We start from the raw sequence: 17665 nt of genomic DNA, 5'->3' as shown, positions 1-17665 counted from the left end.
GCCCCAGATCTCCGGGCTCCACTGGGGGAGGAACCTCGCGCCCTAGGGGCGGCGACCGGAAGTCGGGGGGAGGGGCCTAGCGTCGCGGGCGCCAGAGTGCCGGAAGCTGTGCCCTTGGTAGATGGGGTTTTTCTGCCATTGGCTCCCCGTGGCTCTGCTTTCTACTTAGAAGACTCCCGCCACCTGTTCCTCAGCCCCGCGTCGCCTTCAGACTTCCGAGATGTCTGCGATTCCTGCTGAGGAGAGCGACCAGCTGCTGATCCGACCCCTGTAAGGGCCCAGCGCGAGAGGGAACGGAGCCACGGGCTGTGGGAGGCGAGGCGGGGTGGCCGGGTGTTGGCCTTCTAGGTCGCCCCTCGCCGGCAGGCCTCTGGAGCCGGCCGCGTTCCGCAGCTGCCGGCCCGGCCTCTCAGGCTGAAGGGGTTGGAGAGCGGCGGATCGGAGCGGGCCGGCTGGGGGGAATGGGACTTGGCTTTATTCTTCGATCTCAGAAGATGCCGCGGGGGCGGGAAGAACAGTCGGGGCCCCAGGGCGCTGCAGAGTGGCGAGCCTGGGAGGGCGCTGATGCTGGTGGCGGCGGGATGAGAGGCGGACCTGGGTTAGGCTGTGGCGGTGTGGAGAACTGAATCTGTTCGCTCTTTCCTCCAGGACTGGACGTTTGCCAAGCAAGGTGCGAAAGAGGGAATCGGTTAGCTGTGAGTGTGGGCGTTCTGACTTCAGACCCCCCAGAATAAGACAGACGGGAGAGGGAACGAGCAGAGGTGTTAAGGACAAAAGCTCAGCTCTCGGTTGTCCGTGAGAAGGCTCGTCTTTCGGTGGCGATGGCCTTCTGCCCGGGAAACGCTTTGCAGATCTGGAAGTGGGCTAAGAGGGGGAAAGAGCCGTGGAGAACCTTTCCTGGTAGACAAGCAATTTGAATTCACGGACATGTAATTAGATGCAGGTTAGCCTCTCATTCACTTGTGCATTTTTCAGAAGGCAGACGGCGTCTGCTCATCCATTCGTAAGGACTAGTTGAGCACCTCCTGGGAACCGACCGCAAGTTTCCCACTGCCTAGTTCACACCTGCCCTCTCTTCCTGTGTTCAGCAGACACTGACCGAGTGTCCAGCACCGCACTAAGCACTGGAGATGCGAATAAGACAGCGCCAAGTTAACTGAATTCACCCTTTCAGAAAGAATTGCAGTGCAAAGTGAAAAGTTCCGGAAGGACAGTTTGGAATAATAGGAGACCCTTACTTTGGGTCAGACTTGGAATTCAGTCCCTACTCTCTCACTTGCTAGGACAGCAATTTCCCCAAACCTGTTTTTCTCACATGAAATTAATATGGTCTCACTTACTGTGAGGATCATAGTAGGTGCTCAGTAAGTGGTGTATTTTGAGTTTATGTACATGTCGGCATGCACTGAGTGCTGGGAGAGTTATGGAAAAGGGATTTCTACAAGTTGAGAAGAGAAGGCTAGTTCCTGCATCCTGGAAAATACAGTGCATGACCTGAACCTTAAAGAACAAGTAGGAATTGAAGACAGGTCAAGTGCTGGGCAAGGATGTTCCAGGCAGCAGAAGTGGCACAGGTGAAAATGAGAGTGGTCACAGTTTGTGGCTGGTTTCCTCGTGGCTGTGGCTGAAAGATTAGCAGATGAGGTGGGAAAGGCTGTCAGGGACCAGCTTGAATATATACTAAGGAGTCTGTGTATTTATCATGTCTGTTCTAGGGAGGGCTTAAGCATTGAAGGGATATAATAGGAACTGTGCTTAGGAAGATCACTGCTATCAGCACTGTAGCAGATGACTAAGAGTGGGTTTGGTGGTGGGAATCCAGGAGGACGAGATTGAAATAATGCCGGGGAAAAGCAGTGAGAGCTTGCAATGAATGAAACGAACATCAGTGAGTTGGAAAGAAGTAGGTTTCAGAAACTAAGGAAGTGAAATCTTTATTTATAGTTTTGTAGCTCATCGGATATATTGGAAGGGGTATTTGTGGAGAGGAGTGTTAGGATGCCTTGGATCCCTGGGTTGGGCAACTGGTAAAAGGTTGTGTTATTCACTCGAGGAGTGCGGGAGCTGGGGCAGGTCTGGAATAAATTTGGGAATTCTTTTGTTTTATAACAGCTTTATTGAAATATACTTTGCATACCATACAACTCATTAGACGTGTACAATTCAGTGATTTCTGCTATATTCACTGACTTGTACAAGCATCACCACTGTCTAATTCCAGAACATTTTGTCATTCCAGAAAGAAAGCCTGAACCCGTCAGCAGTCACTCTCTTTTCCCCCCAACTTCCCCAGCCCCTGGCCACCACTCTCCTTCTCTATAGATTTGCCTATTCTGGACATTTCCCTTAAATGAGATTATATAATATGTAACCTTTTATGACTGGCTTCAGCTTCTCCCACTTAGCATAATGTTTCCAAAGTTTATAATTTGGGAGTTTCTAGTCAGTATTTCTTGAGATTTCTTCCTTATCAGGTGCTGCAGCTGAATAGTAGTTAACAACATAGACGATGTCTCTGCTCATACGGCATCTTCATTTTCATAGTGAGGAACAAACTGTAAGCACGTAGATGGAGTAACTTCATGTAGTTATGTTATGATAGAGTTGTGCGAAGGGCAAACGAGAGAAGGTAGTCAAGAGGAGGCTCAGGGACGCCTGGGTGGCTCAGTGGGTTAAAACCTCTGCCTTCGGCTTGGGTCATGATCTCAGGGTCCTGGGATCGAGTCCCGCATCGGGCTCTCTGCTCAGCAGGGAGCCTGCTTCCCTCTCTCTCTCTCTGCTTGCCTCTCCATCTACTTGTGATTTCTCTCTGTCAAATAAATAAATAAAATCTTTAAAAAAAAAACAAAAAAAAGAGGAGGCTCAGAAGGTGACATTTGGACTGAGACCCAGATAAAACAAAGGAGCCAATCGTGTCAATATCTGAGGGCTATTCTGGGGAAAAAACAAATTAAAGGGACTTGAGGTGAAAACTGGTTTGGCACATTTGAACATAAGGTGCCTGTGTGATAGCCCAGGAGAAAGAGCTAAATGCCAAGTGTATTTCAGAGGTCTAGAATTCAGAAATCCATCTGGGCTACAGATATGGACTGGGAAGTCATCAGCATATCAAAAACCTGAGACCAAAGATCACAAAGCCTGAGTAGTGGGCCAAGGAGAGCCCCTCGCAGTACTAACATATGAAGTGTGGGCAGAGGTGTCTGAGTATGAAGGAAACTCCGGAGGAAAACCAGGGTCACGACTCAAATGTCAAGGGAGAAGCTCTCAGAGAGGGATGTCGGCAAGGGGTGACGGGCTGCGCAGGGAGCAAGGCAAGGGCGGGAAAGGCTATTTGCACTTGGCAACAAAGAGCCACGTTGCAAGTACAGATCCAGGGGAGAGGTTAGCCAAAGCCAGCCTGCGGGGAACCGAGGGACGGGAGGTGAGGAACCAGCAGCGGGAGCGAGCACAGCTCTTAGGGGGCTGGACTAAAGGAAATCAGAGCGGAAGGATTTTAATTTTCAGGCAAGAACGCAGTAGCACGTGTCCGTTGTGAGGCGAAGGTAGATGGGAAGGGCAGAGTCTGTGAAGCAGCGGCGTCCGGGGCCTCAGGAGGACAGAGCATGTAGAGTGGAGAACGTGGTGGCAAGATGGGCCTGGGACAGTAAGCGAGCTCGGCCGTATGGCTCCGGGAAAAGTGGAGGGAGACACAGTGCTGCTGGGTTGGTAAGTGAAGTCGAGGAAACAGGCAAAGATGAGCTGTAGAAGGCTCTTGCCTCGAGTGAAGAGGAAGATAGAATGGGGAACGGGGACAAAGTTTGAAACAGTTGCTATGGAAACCAGAAGAGGAAACCGAGCTAGGGATGCTTAAGAGGTTGCCTGGTGGGCCAGTGAGAGCGGGAGGCCAGGAATTCATGGTAGCGCCGCGGTTGGTTGATTTTCTGTATCAACATGGTGCCCCGCGCTAGGATCTCCGCTTGGGGAGCCACCTCGTGTGTGTCTCCCAGGAAGTGACCCAGGTTCCTTGAGATCACGGCGTTTCCATGTGCTGCACTGTGGTACTGAATGAGTGAGTGAAATGTTACCTAGATGAGTGGGGAAAGACATCAGAGAAGGTGAGGGGCTGGAAAAACAGGTGAGGTTGAACTTCAGGTGCATCTTGTGATAACTGGAATTTAAGGCTGTTGTACTCATTTAGGAAGAAAGGAAAATCGTCGAAGTGCTTGGCATCCAGTGTCTTGAAATAAGAAGTTAGAGGGCAAAGGGACTGAGATGCACGGCTATGAATAAAATGTCTATTTAAATTTAAGCTATAATGTAAAATGTAAATACATATTATGCTCTTAAAGGCAACGAAAGAATTTTGAAGTGCTTACAGGTTTACATTTAAGTGCTAATCCTGGAAGTATGAGCCCATCGTCTGCATAACTGCCAGATTTCCATTACATCATGATTTAACCTTAACCTTCAGAAGACTGAGCTTAACCTTGGGTTTCTTATATCTGTGCCATCTCCTCTCACCAGCTTAGCAGCTGTAAAATCCCTCAACTCCCAAGGGTCACTTTCCATCTTTTCCCATTTAGACATGTTCTTCTCTGTCTTTGTGTAAGTTTCTCAAACTCTTAGCTGCCTCAGATAAGTGCTCTCATCAAATGGGGCATAATTTACATTGTAAAAATGTTTGGATTTATTGGGCTTGATTTTGATTGTTTTTAATCATCTTTTCTTCTTCCCTTGAATGTTTGCAGTGGAGCTGGGCAGGAAGTAGGAAGATCATGTATTATCCTGGAGTTCAAAGGAAGAAAAATAATGGTAATTATGTTGTAGTTGGGACAATGGTACGGCTCTTTCTGGTTGGGGGGTTCGATCTTTTCTAGAACTGTAGTTTTCTGTTTAGCTCCCAGAAAAATGTCATAGTCGGTATATGTAGTCTGTGCTGTAACGTGAATGTAAGTAATAGTGTAACACTTCGACTTCGTAATTTGACAAAGCATTAAACTGAGAAGATGTAGCCTAAGATTGCAAAATTGTCAACCAGGTCTCCTGAACTATTGCTTCTTCGAGGTCCCTCTTCTACTCTTGGAGGGTCGAGCCAACCTAACTGCCCTCCCAGGTGCCCCCACCCCCAGTGGCAGAACGCCAAGGAACTGGGTGCCCACGCCCACGGGGAGCTCCAGCAACCCCCGTGCAGCCTGGAGTGACAGAGCCCTGGTTCGGCAGCTTAGATACCTAAGTTTGCATCAGGGCCCCTGACCTTGGGCAAGGCAGTCCGGCTCTAAGCCCATTTCCTTCCCTGAGAGACAGAGGGATTAGAAGAGATGATGACATAGTCCTCACGAGATAGGTACTTCGAAGGCTCGAAGGCTCATGGTGTTCCTGTGGTCCCACCTCTCTGCCTCTCTGAATCATTCCAGAACAGGCAGATGTCAGGTACCATTGGTTTTTTAGTCATTTATTGTATTACTGTGCTAGTAATGTCCCCGGAATGAACAGGTAAGTCATGAATGGCTGACTTTAAGAATTCCTTCCCCATCGCCTTAAAATATTTCAGTTGCTCTCTTCTGGTAAGTTTCCCATTTCTGATTACTCTTCTCACTAGAGCCAGATCTGGGAGTAATGAGTCCATAAACTTAAAATGTTCACCATCTTCTGATACCAAAGTTTTTGAACAAGAGTTCACGCATTGTTAGAGTGACCACAAAAACTAGCTGAAGAGAAGGTATCTTTTATCTTGTATCCTATGGCTTTAATGTGATCTGTATTTTCCATTTGTTTTGGAAATTGAGAATTGTTAATGGCATATTTGAAATGTTTAATAAGAATTGCATCGCGGATGTTACTGTATACAGTCCTTCTTGATTATTGTGTTGGTAGATTGTTATGAATACTGGCTATTAAGCAAGTGTTAATAAAACGTGTAGGGGATTGTGATCCTTCTCTCTGCTCCTTCAGCTGGATTGCGGGATCCACCCTGGCCTAGAAGGAATGGACGCTCTTCCTTATATCGATTTAATTGACCCAGCTGAGATTGATCTCCTGTTAATCAGTCAGTAAGTTATTTTCTTTATTAACGACTTTCTTTTTCAAGAACTATTGCTATAAAGATCATTATCAGATTTTAAGATTCTGGTGTTTTATTTTATTTTTTAAGATTTTATTTATTTATTTGACAAGAGAGTGAGCACAAGCAGGGGGAGCAGCCAGCAGAGGGGGTGGCGGGGGAGCAGGCTTCCCGGCTGAGCAGGGAGCCCCATGCGGGACTCCATCCCAGGACCCTGGGATCATGACCCAAGCCGAAAGCAGACGCTTAACTGACTGAACCACTCGGGCGCCTGATTCTGGTGTTTTAGAAGCGTGTTTTCTGGGACACCTGGCAGCCTCAGTCCACAGAGCATGTGGTTATTGATCTCGGGGTTATGAGTTTGAGTCCCACGTTGAGGGTAGAGTTTACTTAATTAAAACAAAATTTTTTTTTAGGATTTATGTATTTAGAGAGAGCACACGAGAGTGGTAGGGGTAGGGGCAGAGAGAGACGGGGAGAGAGACTCTCCAGCAGACTCCCCCCACAGAGCACAGAGCCTGACATTGTGCAGCTGGTCTCACGACCCCGAGGTCATGACCTGAGCCAACACCAAGAGTCGGATGCTTAATAAAAAGAATTTTAGGGGCGCCAGGGTGGCTCAGTTGGTTGAACTTCTTTTTTTGATTGTTTTTTAATTGGGCCATTTTCCACCACTTATTTTTCAAAGGTCAGGCTTTAGTTTATTTGTTTGCTTTTTCTTGCAACGTATTCTTTGACTGCAGCATTTTCTTCAGTTTCAAAAACTGTGTCCCCATGAGTGGACACTTGGTAAGGCTTTATTATAAAAAGACAGTATTACACACTGTTGTCTGTTTCTTTCATATTTCAATAACTGTGTTAAAAACTCCGTTAAAGATCTGTGTTAAAACTGTTATTAGAGGGCGCCCGGGTGACTCGGTTGGTTAAGCATCTGCCTTTGGCTCAGGTCATGAGCCCAGGGTCCTGGGATCGAGCCCCACCTTGGGCTTCCTGTTCATCAGGGAGTCTGCTTCTCCCTCTGGGCCTTCCCCCTCTTGTGTTCTCTCTCTCTCAAATAAGTAAATAAAATCTTAAAAAAAAAAAAACACCAAACCAGTTATTAAAATTGAAGAGTATCGCATTACACTGATTATTTTGAAGCAATAACAATTTCCAATTAAATGGAATTCATCTTCCTCATAAAATATTAACATATATCCATTAAGATAATGCAATGTCAGATGAACCAGTACCTATTTCTTCACCATTATTCATATCAGTAGAGCTTTTTAAAAAAAATTTTATTTAAATTCAATTAATTAACATATAATGTATTATTAGTTTCAGAGGTAGAGGTCAGTGATTCATCAGTCATACAACACCCAGTGCTCATTACATCACGTGCCCTCCTTAATGTCCATCACCCGTTACTCCATCCCTCCACCAGCAACCCTCAGTTTGTTTCCTATGATAAGAGTTTCTTGTGGTTTGTCTCCCCCTGTGATTTTATCTTGTTTTTTCCTCCCTTCCCCTATGCTCCCCTGTTTTGTTTCTTAAATTCCACATATGAGTGAGATCATATGATAATTACTTTTCTGTGATTCATATGATAATTACTTATCTCACTTAGCATGATACCCTCTGTTGCCATCCACGTCATTGTAAATGGCAAGATTTCATCTATTTTTTTTTTTTAAGATTTTATTTATTTATTTGACAGAGAGAGATCACAAGTAGGCAGAGAGGCAGGCAGAGAGAGAGAGGAGGAAGCAGGCTCCCTGCTGAGCAGAGAGCCTGATACGGGACTCGATCCCAGGTCCCTGAGATCATGACCTGAGCCGAAGGCAGCGGCTTAACCCACTGAGCCACCCAGGTGCCCCAAGATTTCATCTTTTTGATGGCTGAGTAGTATTCCATCATATATATGAACCACGTCTTCTTTATCCATTTATCTATTGATGGACATCTGGGCTCTTTTCATAATTTGGCTATTGTGGACATTGTTGCTATTGCTGTGGACATTGGGATGTAGGTACCCCTTTGGATCATACATTTGTATCTTTGGGATAAATCCCTAGTATAATTGCTCAGTCACAGGGTTGCTGTATTTTCAACTTTAAGGAACCTCCATACTGTTTTCCAGAGTGGCTACACCAGTTTGCATCCCTACCAACAGTGTAAACAGTCTAGTAGGGTTCCTCTTTCCCCTCATCCTCACCAGCACCTGTCCTTTCCTGACCTGTTAATTTCAGCCCTTGTGACTGGTGTAAGGTGGTATCTCATTTTGATTTTGATCACTTCCTGATGCCAAGTGATGTTCAGCATTTTTTTCATGTTTCTGTTAGCCATTTATGTCTTCTTTGGAGAAATGTCTGTTCATGTCTTCTGCCCTTTTCTTGAGTGGATTATATGGGTTTTGAGTTTGTTAAGTTCTTTATACATTTTTGGATACGAAGCATTTACAAATATCTTCTCCAATTCTGTCCGTTGTCTTTTGGTTTTGTTGACAGTTTCCTTTCTTGTGCAAAAGATTTTTGTCTCGAAGTCTCAGTAGTTCTTTTTTTTTTTTTTTTAAGATTTTATTTATTTATTTGAGAGAGAGAGATCACAAGTAGGCAGAGAGGTGGAAGCAGGCTCCCCACTGAACAGAGAGCCTGATGCAGGCCTCGATCCCAGGACCCTGAGATCATGACCTGAGCCAAAGCCAGAGGCTTAACCCACTGAGTCACCCAGGCGCCCTCAGTAGTTCATTTTTGCTTTTGTTTCTCTTGCTTTGGAGACGTGTGTAGTAAGAAGTTACAGCATCAGAGGTCGAAGAGGTTGCTGCTTGTGTTCTCTAGGATTTTGATGGCGTCCTGTCTTACATTTAGGTCCTTCATCCATTTTGAAAATAGGAACAATATCTTGTTCTTATTTTTGTGTGTGCTGTAAGGAAATGGTCTAGTCTCATTCTTCTGCATGTAGCTGTCTAACACCATTTGTTGAAGACACTGTCCTTTTTCTTTTGGATGTTTTTTCTGTTTTGTTGAAGATTAGTTGACCATAGAATTGAGGGTCCATTTCTGGGCTCCTTAATCTGTTTCACTGATCTGTGTGTCTGTTTTTGTGCCAGATTATAGATTTGTGTTAGAGCTTGAAGTCTGGAATTGTGATGCCACCAGTTTTGGTTTTACTTTTCAATATTCCTTTGGCTATTCGGGGTCTTTTCTGGTTCCATACAAATTTTAGGATTATTTGTTGCAGCTTTGTGAAAAAAGTTGATGGTATTTTGGTAGAGATTGGATTTAATGTATGGATTGCTCTAGGTAGCATAGACATTTTAACATTTCTTCTTCCAGTCCTTAAGCAGGGAATGTTTGTCCATTTATTTTTGTCTTCCTCAATTTCTTTCATGAGTACTTTATAGTTTTCTGAGTACAGATTCTTTGTGTCTTTGGTTAGTGTCTTTGTGTCTTTGTGTGTTTTGTTTATTCCTAGGCATCTTAAAATTTGGGGTGCAATTATGAATGGGATGGACTCCTTAATTTCTCTTTCTTCTGTCTCAGTGTATAGAAACACAACTGACTTCTTTGCATTGATTTATATCCTGCCACATTGCTGAGTTCCTGTATGATTCTAGCAATTTCAGGGTGGAGTCTTTGGGTGTTCCACATAAAGTATCATGTCATCTGCTTAGGGTGAGAGTTTGACTACTTCTTTGCTGATTTGGATGCTGTTTATTTCTTTTTGTTGTTTGATTGCTGAGGCTACGACTTCTAGTCCTATATTAAATAACAGTGGTGAGAGTGAACATCCCTGCTGTGTTCCTGACCTTGGGGAAAAAACTCTCAGTTTTTCCCCATTGAGAATGATATTCACTGTGGACTTTTCATAGATGGCTTTTACAATATTGACATGTGTTCCCTCTAGCCATACACTGTAGAGTTTTAATCAAGAAAGAATGTTGTACTTTGTCAGATGCTTTTCCTGTATCTGTTGAAAGGATCATACAATTCTTGTCCTTTATTTTATTAATGTGGTATATCATGTTGATTGATTTGTGGATGTTGAACCACTGTTGCAGCCCAGGAATAAATCCCACTTGGTCATAGTGAATAATCCTTTTAACGTATTATTGGATTCTACCGGCTAATATCTTGGCAAGAATTTTTCATCCATGTTCATCAGAAACATTGGTCTATAATTTCTCCCTTTTGGTGGGGTCTTTGCCTGGTTTTGGGATCTAGGTAATGCTGGCCTCATAAAAAGAGTTTAGAAGTTTTCCTTCCATTTCTATTTTTTTGAAACACCTTCAGAATAGGTATTCATTCTTCTTTACATGTTGGGTAGAATTCCTATGGGAAGCCATCTGGCCCTGGACTCTTGTTTCTTTGAAGATTTTTGGTTACTGCTTCAATTTCCTTGCTGGTTATGGGTCTGTTCAGGTTTTCTATTTCTTTCTGTTTCAGTTTTGGTAATGTAAATGTCTCTAGGAATGCATCCATTTCTTCCAAATTGCCTAATTTGTCGGCATATAGTTGCTCATAATATGTTTTTATAATTGTATTTTGTTGGCATTGGTTGTAATCTCTCTTTCATTCATGATTTTATTTATTTAGGTCCTTTCTCTTTTCTTTTTGATAAGTCTGGCCAGTGGTTTATCAATCTTATTTCTTTCAAAGAACCAGCTCCTAGTTTCGTTGATCTGTTCTAAGCTGGGGTGGCAGTCCTTATTTCAGACAAATTAGATTTTAAACCAAAGATTGTAATAAGAGATGAGGAAGGACACTGTATCATAATTAAAGGGTCTATCCAACAAGATCTAACAGTTGTAAATATTTATGCCCCTAATGTGGGAGCAGCCAATTATATAAATCAATTAACAACAAAATTAAAGAAACACATCGATAATAATACAGTAATAGTAGGGGACTTTAACACCCCCCACTCAACTGCAATGGGCAGATAGTCTAACAAATCAACGAGGAAATGGGGTTTGAATGACACATTGGACCAGATGGACATCACAGATATATTCAGAGCATTCCATCGTCTTTAAAGCAACAGAATACACATTCTTCTCGAGTGCACAGGGAACATTCTCCAGAATAGATCCCGTACTGGGTCACAGCTCAGGTCTCAACTGGTATCAAAAGATTAGAATCATTCCCTGAATATTTTCAGACCACAATGCTTTGAACCTGGAACTCAATCACAGAGGAAACTTGGAAAGAACTCAAATACCTGGAAGCTAAAGAGCATCCTACTAAAGAATGAATGGGTCAACCAGGAAATTAAAGAAGAATTCAAAATTCAGGGAAGAAAATGAAAGTGAAAACACAACTGTTCAAAATCTTTGGGATGCAGCAAAGGGGGTCCTAGGAAGGAAGTACATAGCACTGTGAGCCTTTCTCAAGACACAAGAAAGGTCTCAAATATACAACCTAACCTTACACCTAAAGGAGCTGGAGAAGAACAGCAAATAAAGCCTAAACCCAGCAAGAGAGGTGATTTAATAAAGATCAGAGCAGAAATCAAGGAAATGGAAACCAAAAGAACAGTCAGTTGAGCTTCTGGCTCTTAGTTGCAGCTGGGGTGGTGATCTGGGTCTTGGGATCCCTTTGCCACCAGCCCTACAGAACAGGGTGCTCCATTCCTTTCCTGTGTACATAACCTCCTCTTGATGCTCCAAAAGTATTCATATGCAACTGTTACATAGGGCTTTTCTGTACAATGAGCAGCAGTTTCATTCCATATGGTACATGATGGGTAGTATTTTAAGAATTGACCGAATCGGGCGCCTGGGTGGCTCAGTGGTTAAGCCGCTGCCTTCGGCTCAGGTCATGATCTCAGGGTCCTGGGATCGAGTCCCGCATCGGGCTCTCTGCTCAGCGGGGAGCCTGCTTCCTCCTCTCTCTCTCTGCCTGCCTCTCTGCCTACTTGTGATTTCTCTCTGTCAAATAAATAAATAAAATCTTTAAAAAAAAAAAAAAAAAGAATTGACCGAATCTTTTTGTTTCTCTTTAAGTTTCCATTTGGATCACTGCGGAGCCTTGCCCTGGTTTCTACAGAAGACGAGTTTCAAAGGAAGAACATTTATGACTCATGCCACGAAAGCTATTTATAGATGGCTTCTTTCAGATTACGTCAAAGTCAGGTGAATTGCTTTATTGGATTCATACAGGAATTTGCTTCTGCAGAATACATAAAGTTCAAGTTATGAACCATTTTGTGTTTGGAAGTGAGACACTCTTTTTTATGCACAAGGCTGTCATTAATTTGTCATTCAGTTTCAACTCCTTAAATACCCATCGTGAACACAGCACCTTCCTGACCATAAAGTGTTAGTGAAGTTTTTACATCCTTAAATTTTTGTAATTTGGGTGAATTACAATGTATGCTAACAATGTTTTGTAAACAGAATTTTATTATTTTATTAAAATTTGAGATCAAGTGTATGATATACTAATAAGAGACTGAAATCTTATTTTAGAGTATTTGATCAAAGCAGATTACTATCGTAAATGAAAAAGATTCCTGAGGATTTTTTTTTCTAGTTATAAGAGGATAAGAAAAGTTAGAAGCATTTTTGTGATACCTACGGGATAAATTATTAGCCTTCAAAAGTTTACATCTGTATATTCCAAAAGTAGCTCAGAGGTAATTTGTTATTCTTCACATATAAATGTAAAAGAATGGAAGAGTTACCCTTAGTAATTATACTGCTTACCGCTTAAATAATGCTAACCATGTGCAGACATAGTCCTCACTTCTCAACATATGTTAACTCATCTTCATCTTGACTTCATGCTGTAGGTTCTGTTACGAATCCGGTTTTACAGGTGATCAAACTGAGACACATAGAGATTAGGTAATTTGCCTGTGATGGTCATAGGAAGAAACAAAGCTGGGATTTGGATGCAAGCCATCTGGCACCAGAGTCTGTGGCCTTAACCACCACTCCCTTTTGCTTTTTTAGAAGTACATTAGCATAATTTCCAGGAGAAAACTTACACTACATTTTGTAGAGAAGTCTTTTCACATCCTGATGGGAAACTCTGCTGTGGTTCAGTATGTGTGAGTGTTTGAGCGAGTTTATCTCAGGAGTGTTGGGGCAGACAAAAACATTGAGAAATACCATCATAAGAGTACTATGCACTTTGCTTAAAATCACACTTTATAGCTGTACACACCAAACCTTTTTATTATTATAACTACTGAGTCAAAAAATACCCAAAATGTCCCAAGAGATTCTAAGTTGCATAATCCATACAGTGAAAGAACTTTTGTGGCTGTTCCGTTCACAGACAGTCTCTTCGAGTTCAAAGAGTTTAAAAAATCTTGCCCTTAATTGTTTGTGTTGGCCTTTTTAAATATTTAGTAATATATCAGCAGACGACATGCTGTATACGGAGACAGATCTGGAAGAGAGCATGGACAAAATTGAAACCATCAACTTCCATGAAGTTAAAGAAGTTGCAGGAATCAAGTTTTGGTGTTACCACGCGGGCCACGTCCTCGGAGCTGCCATGTTCATGATTGAGATCGCGGGTGTGAAGGTACTCCCGCTCTTACAGCTTCGTCCCCAAGAGAAATCCGCGAGAGCTTTGTGCCCCGAAGTAACACTGAAGGAAATTCCCTAGGACTGCAAGGTGTCAAACACTGAACACAGGATAAAATTTATCCTATGATGCTTTTTCCTTTCATTTTTTTTTTTTAAGATTTTATTTATTTATTTAACAGACAGAGATCACAAGCAGGCGGAGAGGCAGGCAGAGAGAGAGGAAAAAGCAGGCTCCCCGCTGAGTAGAGAGCCCAACGTGGGGCTCCATTGCAGGATCCTGGGACCATGACCCGTGCTGAAGGCAGAGGCTTTAACCCACTGAGCCACCCAGGCGCCCCTGCTTTTTCTTTTTAAATATCACAGTTCATACCCCCACAGTAAGACTTCCTGTATCAAAATTAGAAAGAGTAAAGTAAGCTTCTCAAAAGACTAAAGTTCCTTCACAGTGCCATAGGATTGATTCTCTCCAGGGTCCTTTAGAAAAATGATGAGGGCAGAGCTTTCTTTGTGGCTGTACTTGTTTTGTTTTCAACCCTCGTTGGGCATTCCTGTGGCCTTGGTGTTCTGGGATTCACCAGGAAGCCCCGGAAAGGGGCGGGGCGTCGCATGAGTGACAGGTGTTCATCAGAATCGTTGCCACCATCCTTGTAAAACGTAGATGGAGGACAGCACCAGCTTTTACGTCTGCTGCATGTTGGAGACACTTAGGGACCCTGTTTAAAAATACTCATCAAGGGGTGCCTAGGGGGCTCAGTGGGTAAAGCCTCTGCCTTCGGCTCAGGTCACGATCCCGGGGTCCTAGGATCATGCCCCCGCATTGGGCTCTCTGCTCAGCGGGGACCCTGCTTCCCTCTCTGTCTCTGCCTGCCTCTGCCTACTCGTGATCTCTCTCTCTCTGTCAAATAAATGAATAAAATCTTAAAAAAAAAAATACTCATCAAATCAGACTCTGAGGGTATGGCCTTGGTCTTTTTTTCCTTCCTTTTTAAGTTTCCTAGGTGATTCCTCTGTGTAGGCAGAGCTGAGAGTCAATGCTCTGGAGTAATATTGCCTTGAATTGTTAGCAGCTGCTCATTGATTTGAACTGTTTACACATCCAGTTGTACTAAGTACTACTCAATCATTTATCCCTACCATTTGCTCAGAGGCACAAAAAATAAGCAGAGAGCCCAAATGCAGATCTGAACTCCCGTGTGAAATTTGATGCATACCCTGTGTTTTTCTCTTATGCTTTAGATGGTTTTTCCATATACCTCAGTAGATTTCTTTCCTCATCATGCCCTTTTTGTCCCCGGTGTTCAGAGCACTTCTTGGGTTTATTAATGCACGGCTTGTCTGTGCTGGGTGCGCCTGGGAGTGTATCATTCCCCCAAGTTAGAGTGAATAATGGAAACACTGCACGGTTTGTGTAACTGAACTGAGATACATCTTGTATTTACACATAAATACTTTTAATTACACATAATTAAGTATTGCATCTAAATTTCATCAGTTGTAGGCTGTTTTTTCCACTGAACTTCACCTTTAGATTTTATGAGTTTAATGTCTTCACTAGTAAAACAAAACCTTCCAAAATCCTAACTGTCTAGCTTTTTTTCACAGCTTTTGTATACAGGTGATTTCTCAAGACAAGAAGACAGACACTTAATGGCAGCTGAAATTCCCAATATTAAACCTGATATTCTTATTATTGTAAGTATTTGTGCTGTTTGTTTTAATTAGTGTAATGGAAGCAGGATTTTTTCCAGTGGGGAAAAAATATGATACCATTTTCATAATACTAGTTATCAGATGTAAATGAACTAGTGTTTTTTAAAATTTATTTTTATTTATTTTTTAAGATTTTATTTGAGAGAGAGAGCAAGAGAAAGCACAAGCAGGGAGAGGGGTGAAGGGAGATGGAGAAGCAGGTTTCCTGCTGAGCAGGGAGCCTAATGCAGGGCTCGATCCCAGGACTCCACTGGGATCGTGACCTGAGCCGAAGGCAGGCTCTTAACCAACTAAGCCACCCAGGCGCCCCTACTAGTATTTTTAATTTTTTTTTTCTTCTCTTAGCACAGCTCCACCTTCTTGCTGTTTAATGTGTTAACTCTGGTCTCCTATCAGAGATGATAGGCCACCTCCTCTAAAGACTAAGTATTTTCATCTAAGAGAATTACCCCAAATTCATAGAACATCTTAAGGGGGTTGTATAGAAATGGTGTGACCCCACTGCCTTTTCCATGGTCGCTGTCTTTCAGCTCATCGCCCCTGCTAACTTTCTATGTGTGTGTCGTCCAGCTGCCTGCTAGTTTGCAAGTCACTGCCCAGAGCTTTTGGTGAGGGGTAGGATGGCGGCTGATGAGAAACAAATTAAAATATGTATATTGGTGACAGTGAGGTTAGGGATTAGGAGAGAGATCTTTTGGGCCTATGGTATATATATATATGTATATATACACCAAATATATTTAGTAAGAAGGAAGAACTGTCTGTCTCTCCCTCACCACCTGTAACATCCCCCAATGGCCCAAGTATGAGAGACCCCAGCATATTGCTATCCCTAAGCAACACATAAAGGAATTCATTTTCACTCAGCTAATGGTACCCCACATATAAATTGATCTTAATTTAAGGGAAGTTTTGTGTTGCTTTTTTTTAACCATCAGAAAAAAGTTATTTTCATTATATCTGGTACTTTAGAGCAGTACCTCTCAAATTTTAATGTTGCATATGAATCATCTGGTCATACCATTAAAATACAGAGTTGGATTCAGTAGGTCTGGGCTGGGGCCTAAGATTCAGCACGTCTAACAAGCTCCCGGGGACACCCATGCTGCTGGCCAGTGGGCCAGACCTAGTGAGGTTTAAGGGATATTCTTAAACAGAACTATTAGAAACAATATCTATTTGTGTTTTACAGGCTCTGGTTTATCAAAGATGGGAGAAATACCCCTTTTCCCATCCATGGAAAGCAAGATGGTTTAAAAAAGAATTATCTTGAACAGGGAAGATTCAGTTTTAAATTTTTTCCGGATTCCTCTTTCTAAAAATTTCTTACTGCAGAGGCAGATCTGAATTCTAACGTTTTTAGTTGCTCTTCTTTCCAGTTAGTATTATAGCAGTGTGTTCAGTAAATGGCATGTTAATGGACAAATGAATCACTTTGTCGCTGCATCTTACTGATGTTTAACTTTCATATTCTTTGGGAGTTGTCATTCTCGGTCTCTTACTTCCAACGTGTCATTTAGGAATCTACTTATGGGACCCATATCCATGAGAAGCGTGAGGAGCGAGAAGCAAGATTCTGTAACACTGTCCACGACATTGTGAACAGAGGGGGCAGAGGTCTCATTCCCGTCTTTGCTCTTGGAAGGGCTCAGGAGCTGCTCTTGATTTTAGGTATGCCTTTTCCTTTTGCGGGGGCGATTCTCAGAATCTCGGACTGCTTTTCTATCAAGGTAGTTGCCTGGCCTCGGATAGGTCATTCTGCCTTTCTGGGCTTCATCTAAAAATATGTAATGCTATAAAAGCCCAGAGGAACAGTGACCCTTGGGCACCTCTACTGGGAATATAAGTGGTGCCCTTTTCTGGAAGTTGCCAACAGCCTTAGAACTCTGCAGTGAGCTGAGTCCTTTGACCCAGCAGTACTGCCTGTGGGAATAAATGATACAAAGAAAATTTTATAAGTAAGGGTATTCATCATTTTAGTAGTTTTTTAAAAGATTTATTTATTTATTTATTTTAGAGAGGGAGAGAGACGGGTTGGGGGGCTGGGGCAGAGGGAGAAAATCTCAAGTAGACTCCACAGAGCGAGGAGCCCAATGCAGGGCTCAATTCCGTGACCCATGAGGTCACGACCTGAGCCGAAACCAAGAGTCAGATGCTCATCCGAGCCACCCGGGAGCCCCCATCATTTTAGTATTTTTAAAGAACTATCATGCCAGTAAATATCACCTTGTAGGAAAAAAGTCTTATCACAGTTGAGTAATTGTATACTTTCACATAAGGTATCATTTGCACAAAAAAATTAGGGTGCAAAACAGTATATACTCCAGTCCAAGTTAAAAATACACAGATGGTGGTGCCTGGGTGGGTCAGTGGCTTAAGCCTCTGCCTTTGGC

At 42.9% G+C, this 17665-nt stretch overlaps 1 protein-coding gene across 1 annotated transcript in view; it reads left to right on the top strand.

Moving 5' to 3' along the window:
* Positions 1-73: 73 nt before the first annotated feature.
* Positions 74-17665, top strand: part of CPSF3 (cleavage and polyadenylation specific factor 3) — a 45369-nt gene continuing 27777 nt past the window's right edge. The window contains exons 1-7 of the mRNA XM_004745762.3: positions 74-270; positions 4728-4791; positions 5932-6029; positions 12027-12155; positions 13380-13557; positions 15165-15254; positions 16793-16943. Coding sequence (XP_004745819.1) covers positions 221-270; positions 4728-4791; positions 5932-6029; positions 12027-12155; positions 13380-13557; positions 15165-15254; positions 16793-16943 — 760 coding nt within the window. The 5' untranslated portion in view covers positions 74-220. The remainder of the gene's footprint in view (positions 271-4727; positions 4792-5931; positions 6030-12026; positions 12156-13379; positions 13558-15164; positions 15255-16792; positions 16944-17665) is intronic.

Source organism: Mustela putorius, unplaced genomic scaffold, assembly GCF_011764305.1.
Source record: "Mustela putorius furo isolate JIRA1106 unplaced genomic scaffold, ASM1176430v1.1 tig00000813_pilon_pilon_pilon, whole genome shotgun sequence".
Lineage (NCBI taxonomy): Eukaryota > Metazoa > Chordata > Mammalia > Carnivora > Mustelidae > Mustela > Mustela putorius.
This window is presented reverse-complemented; position numbering and strand designations above follow the sequence as displayed.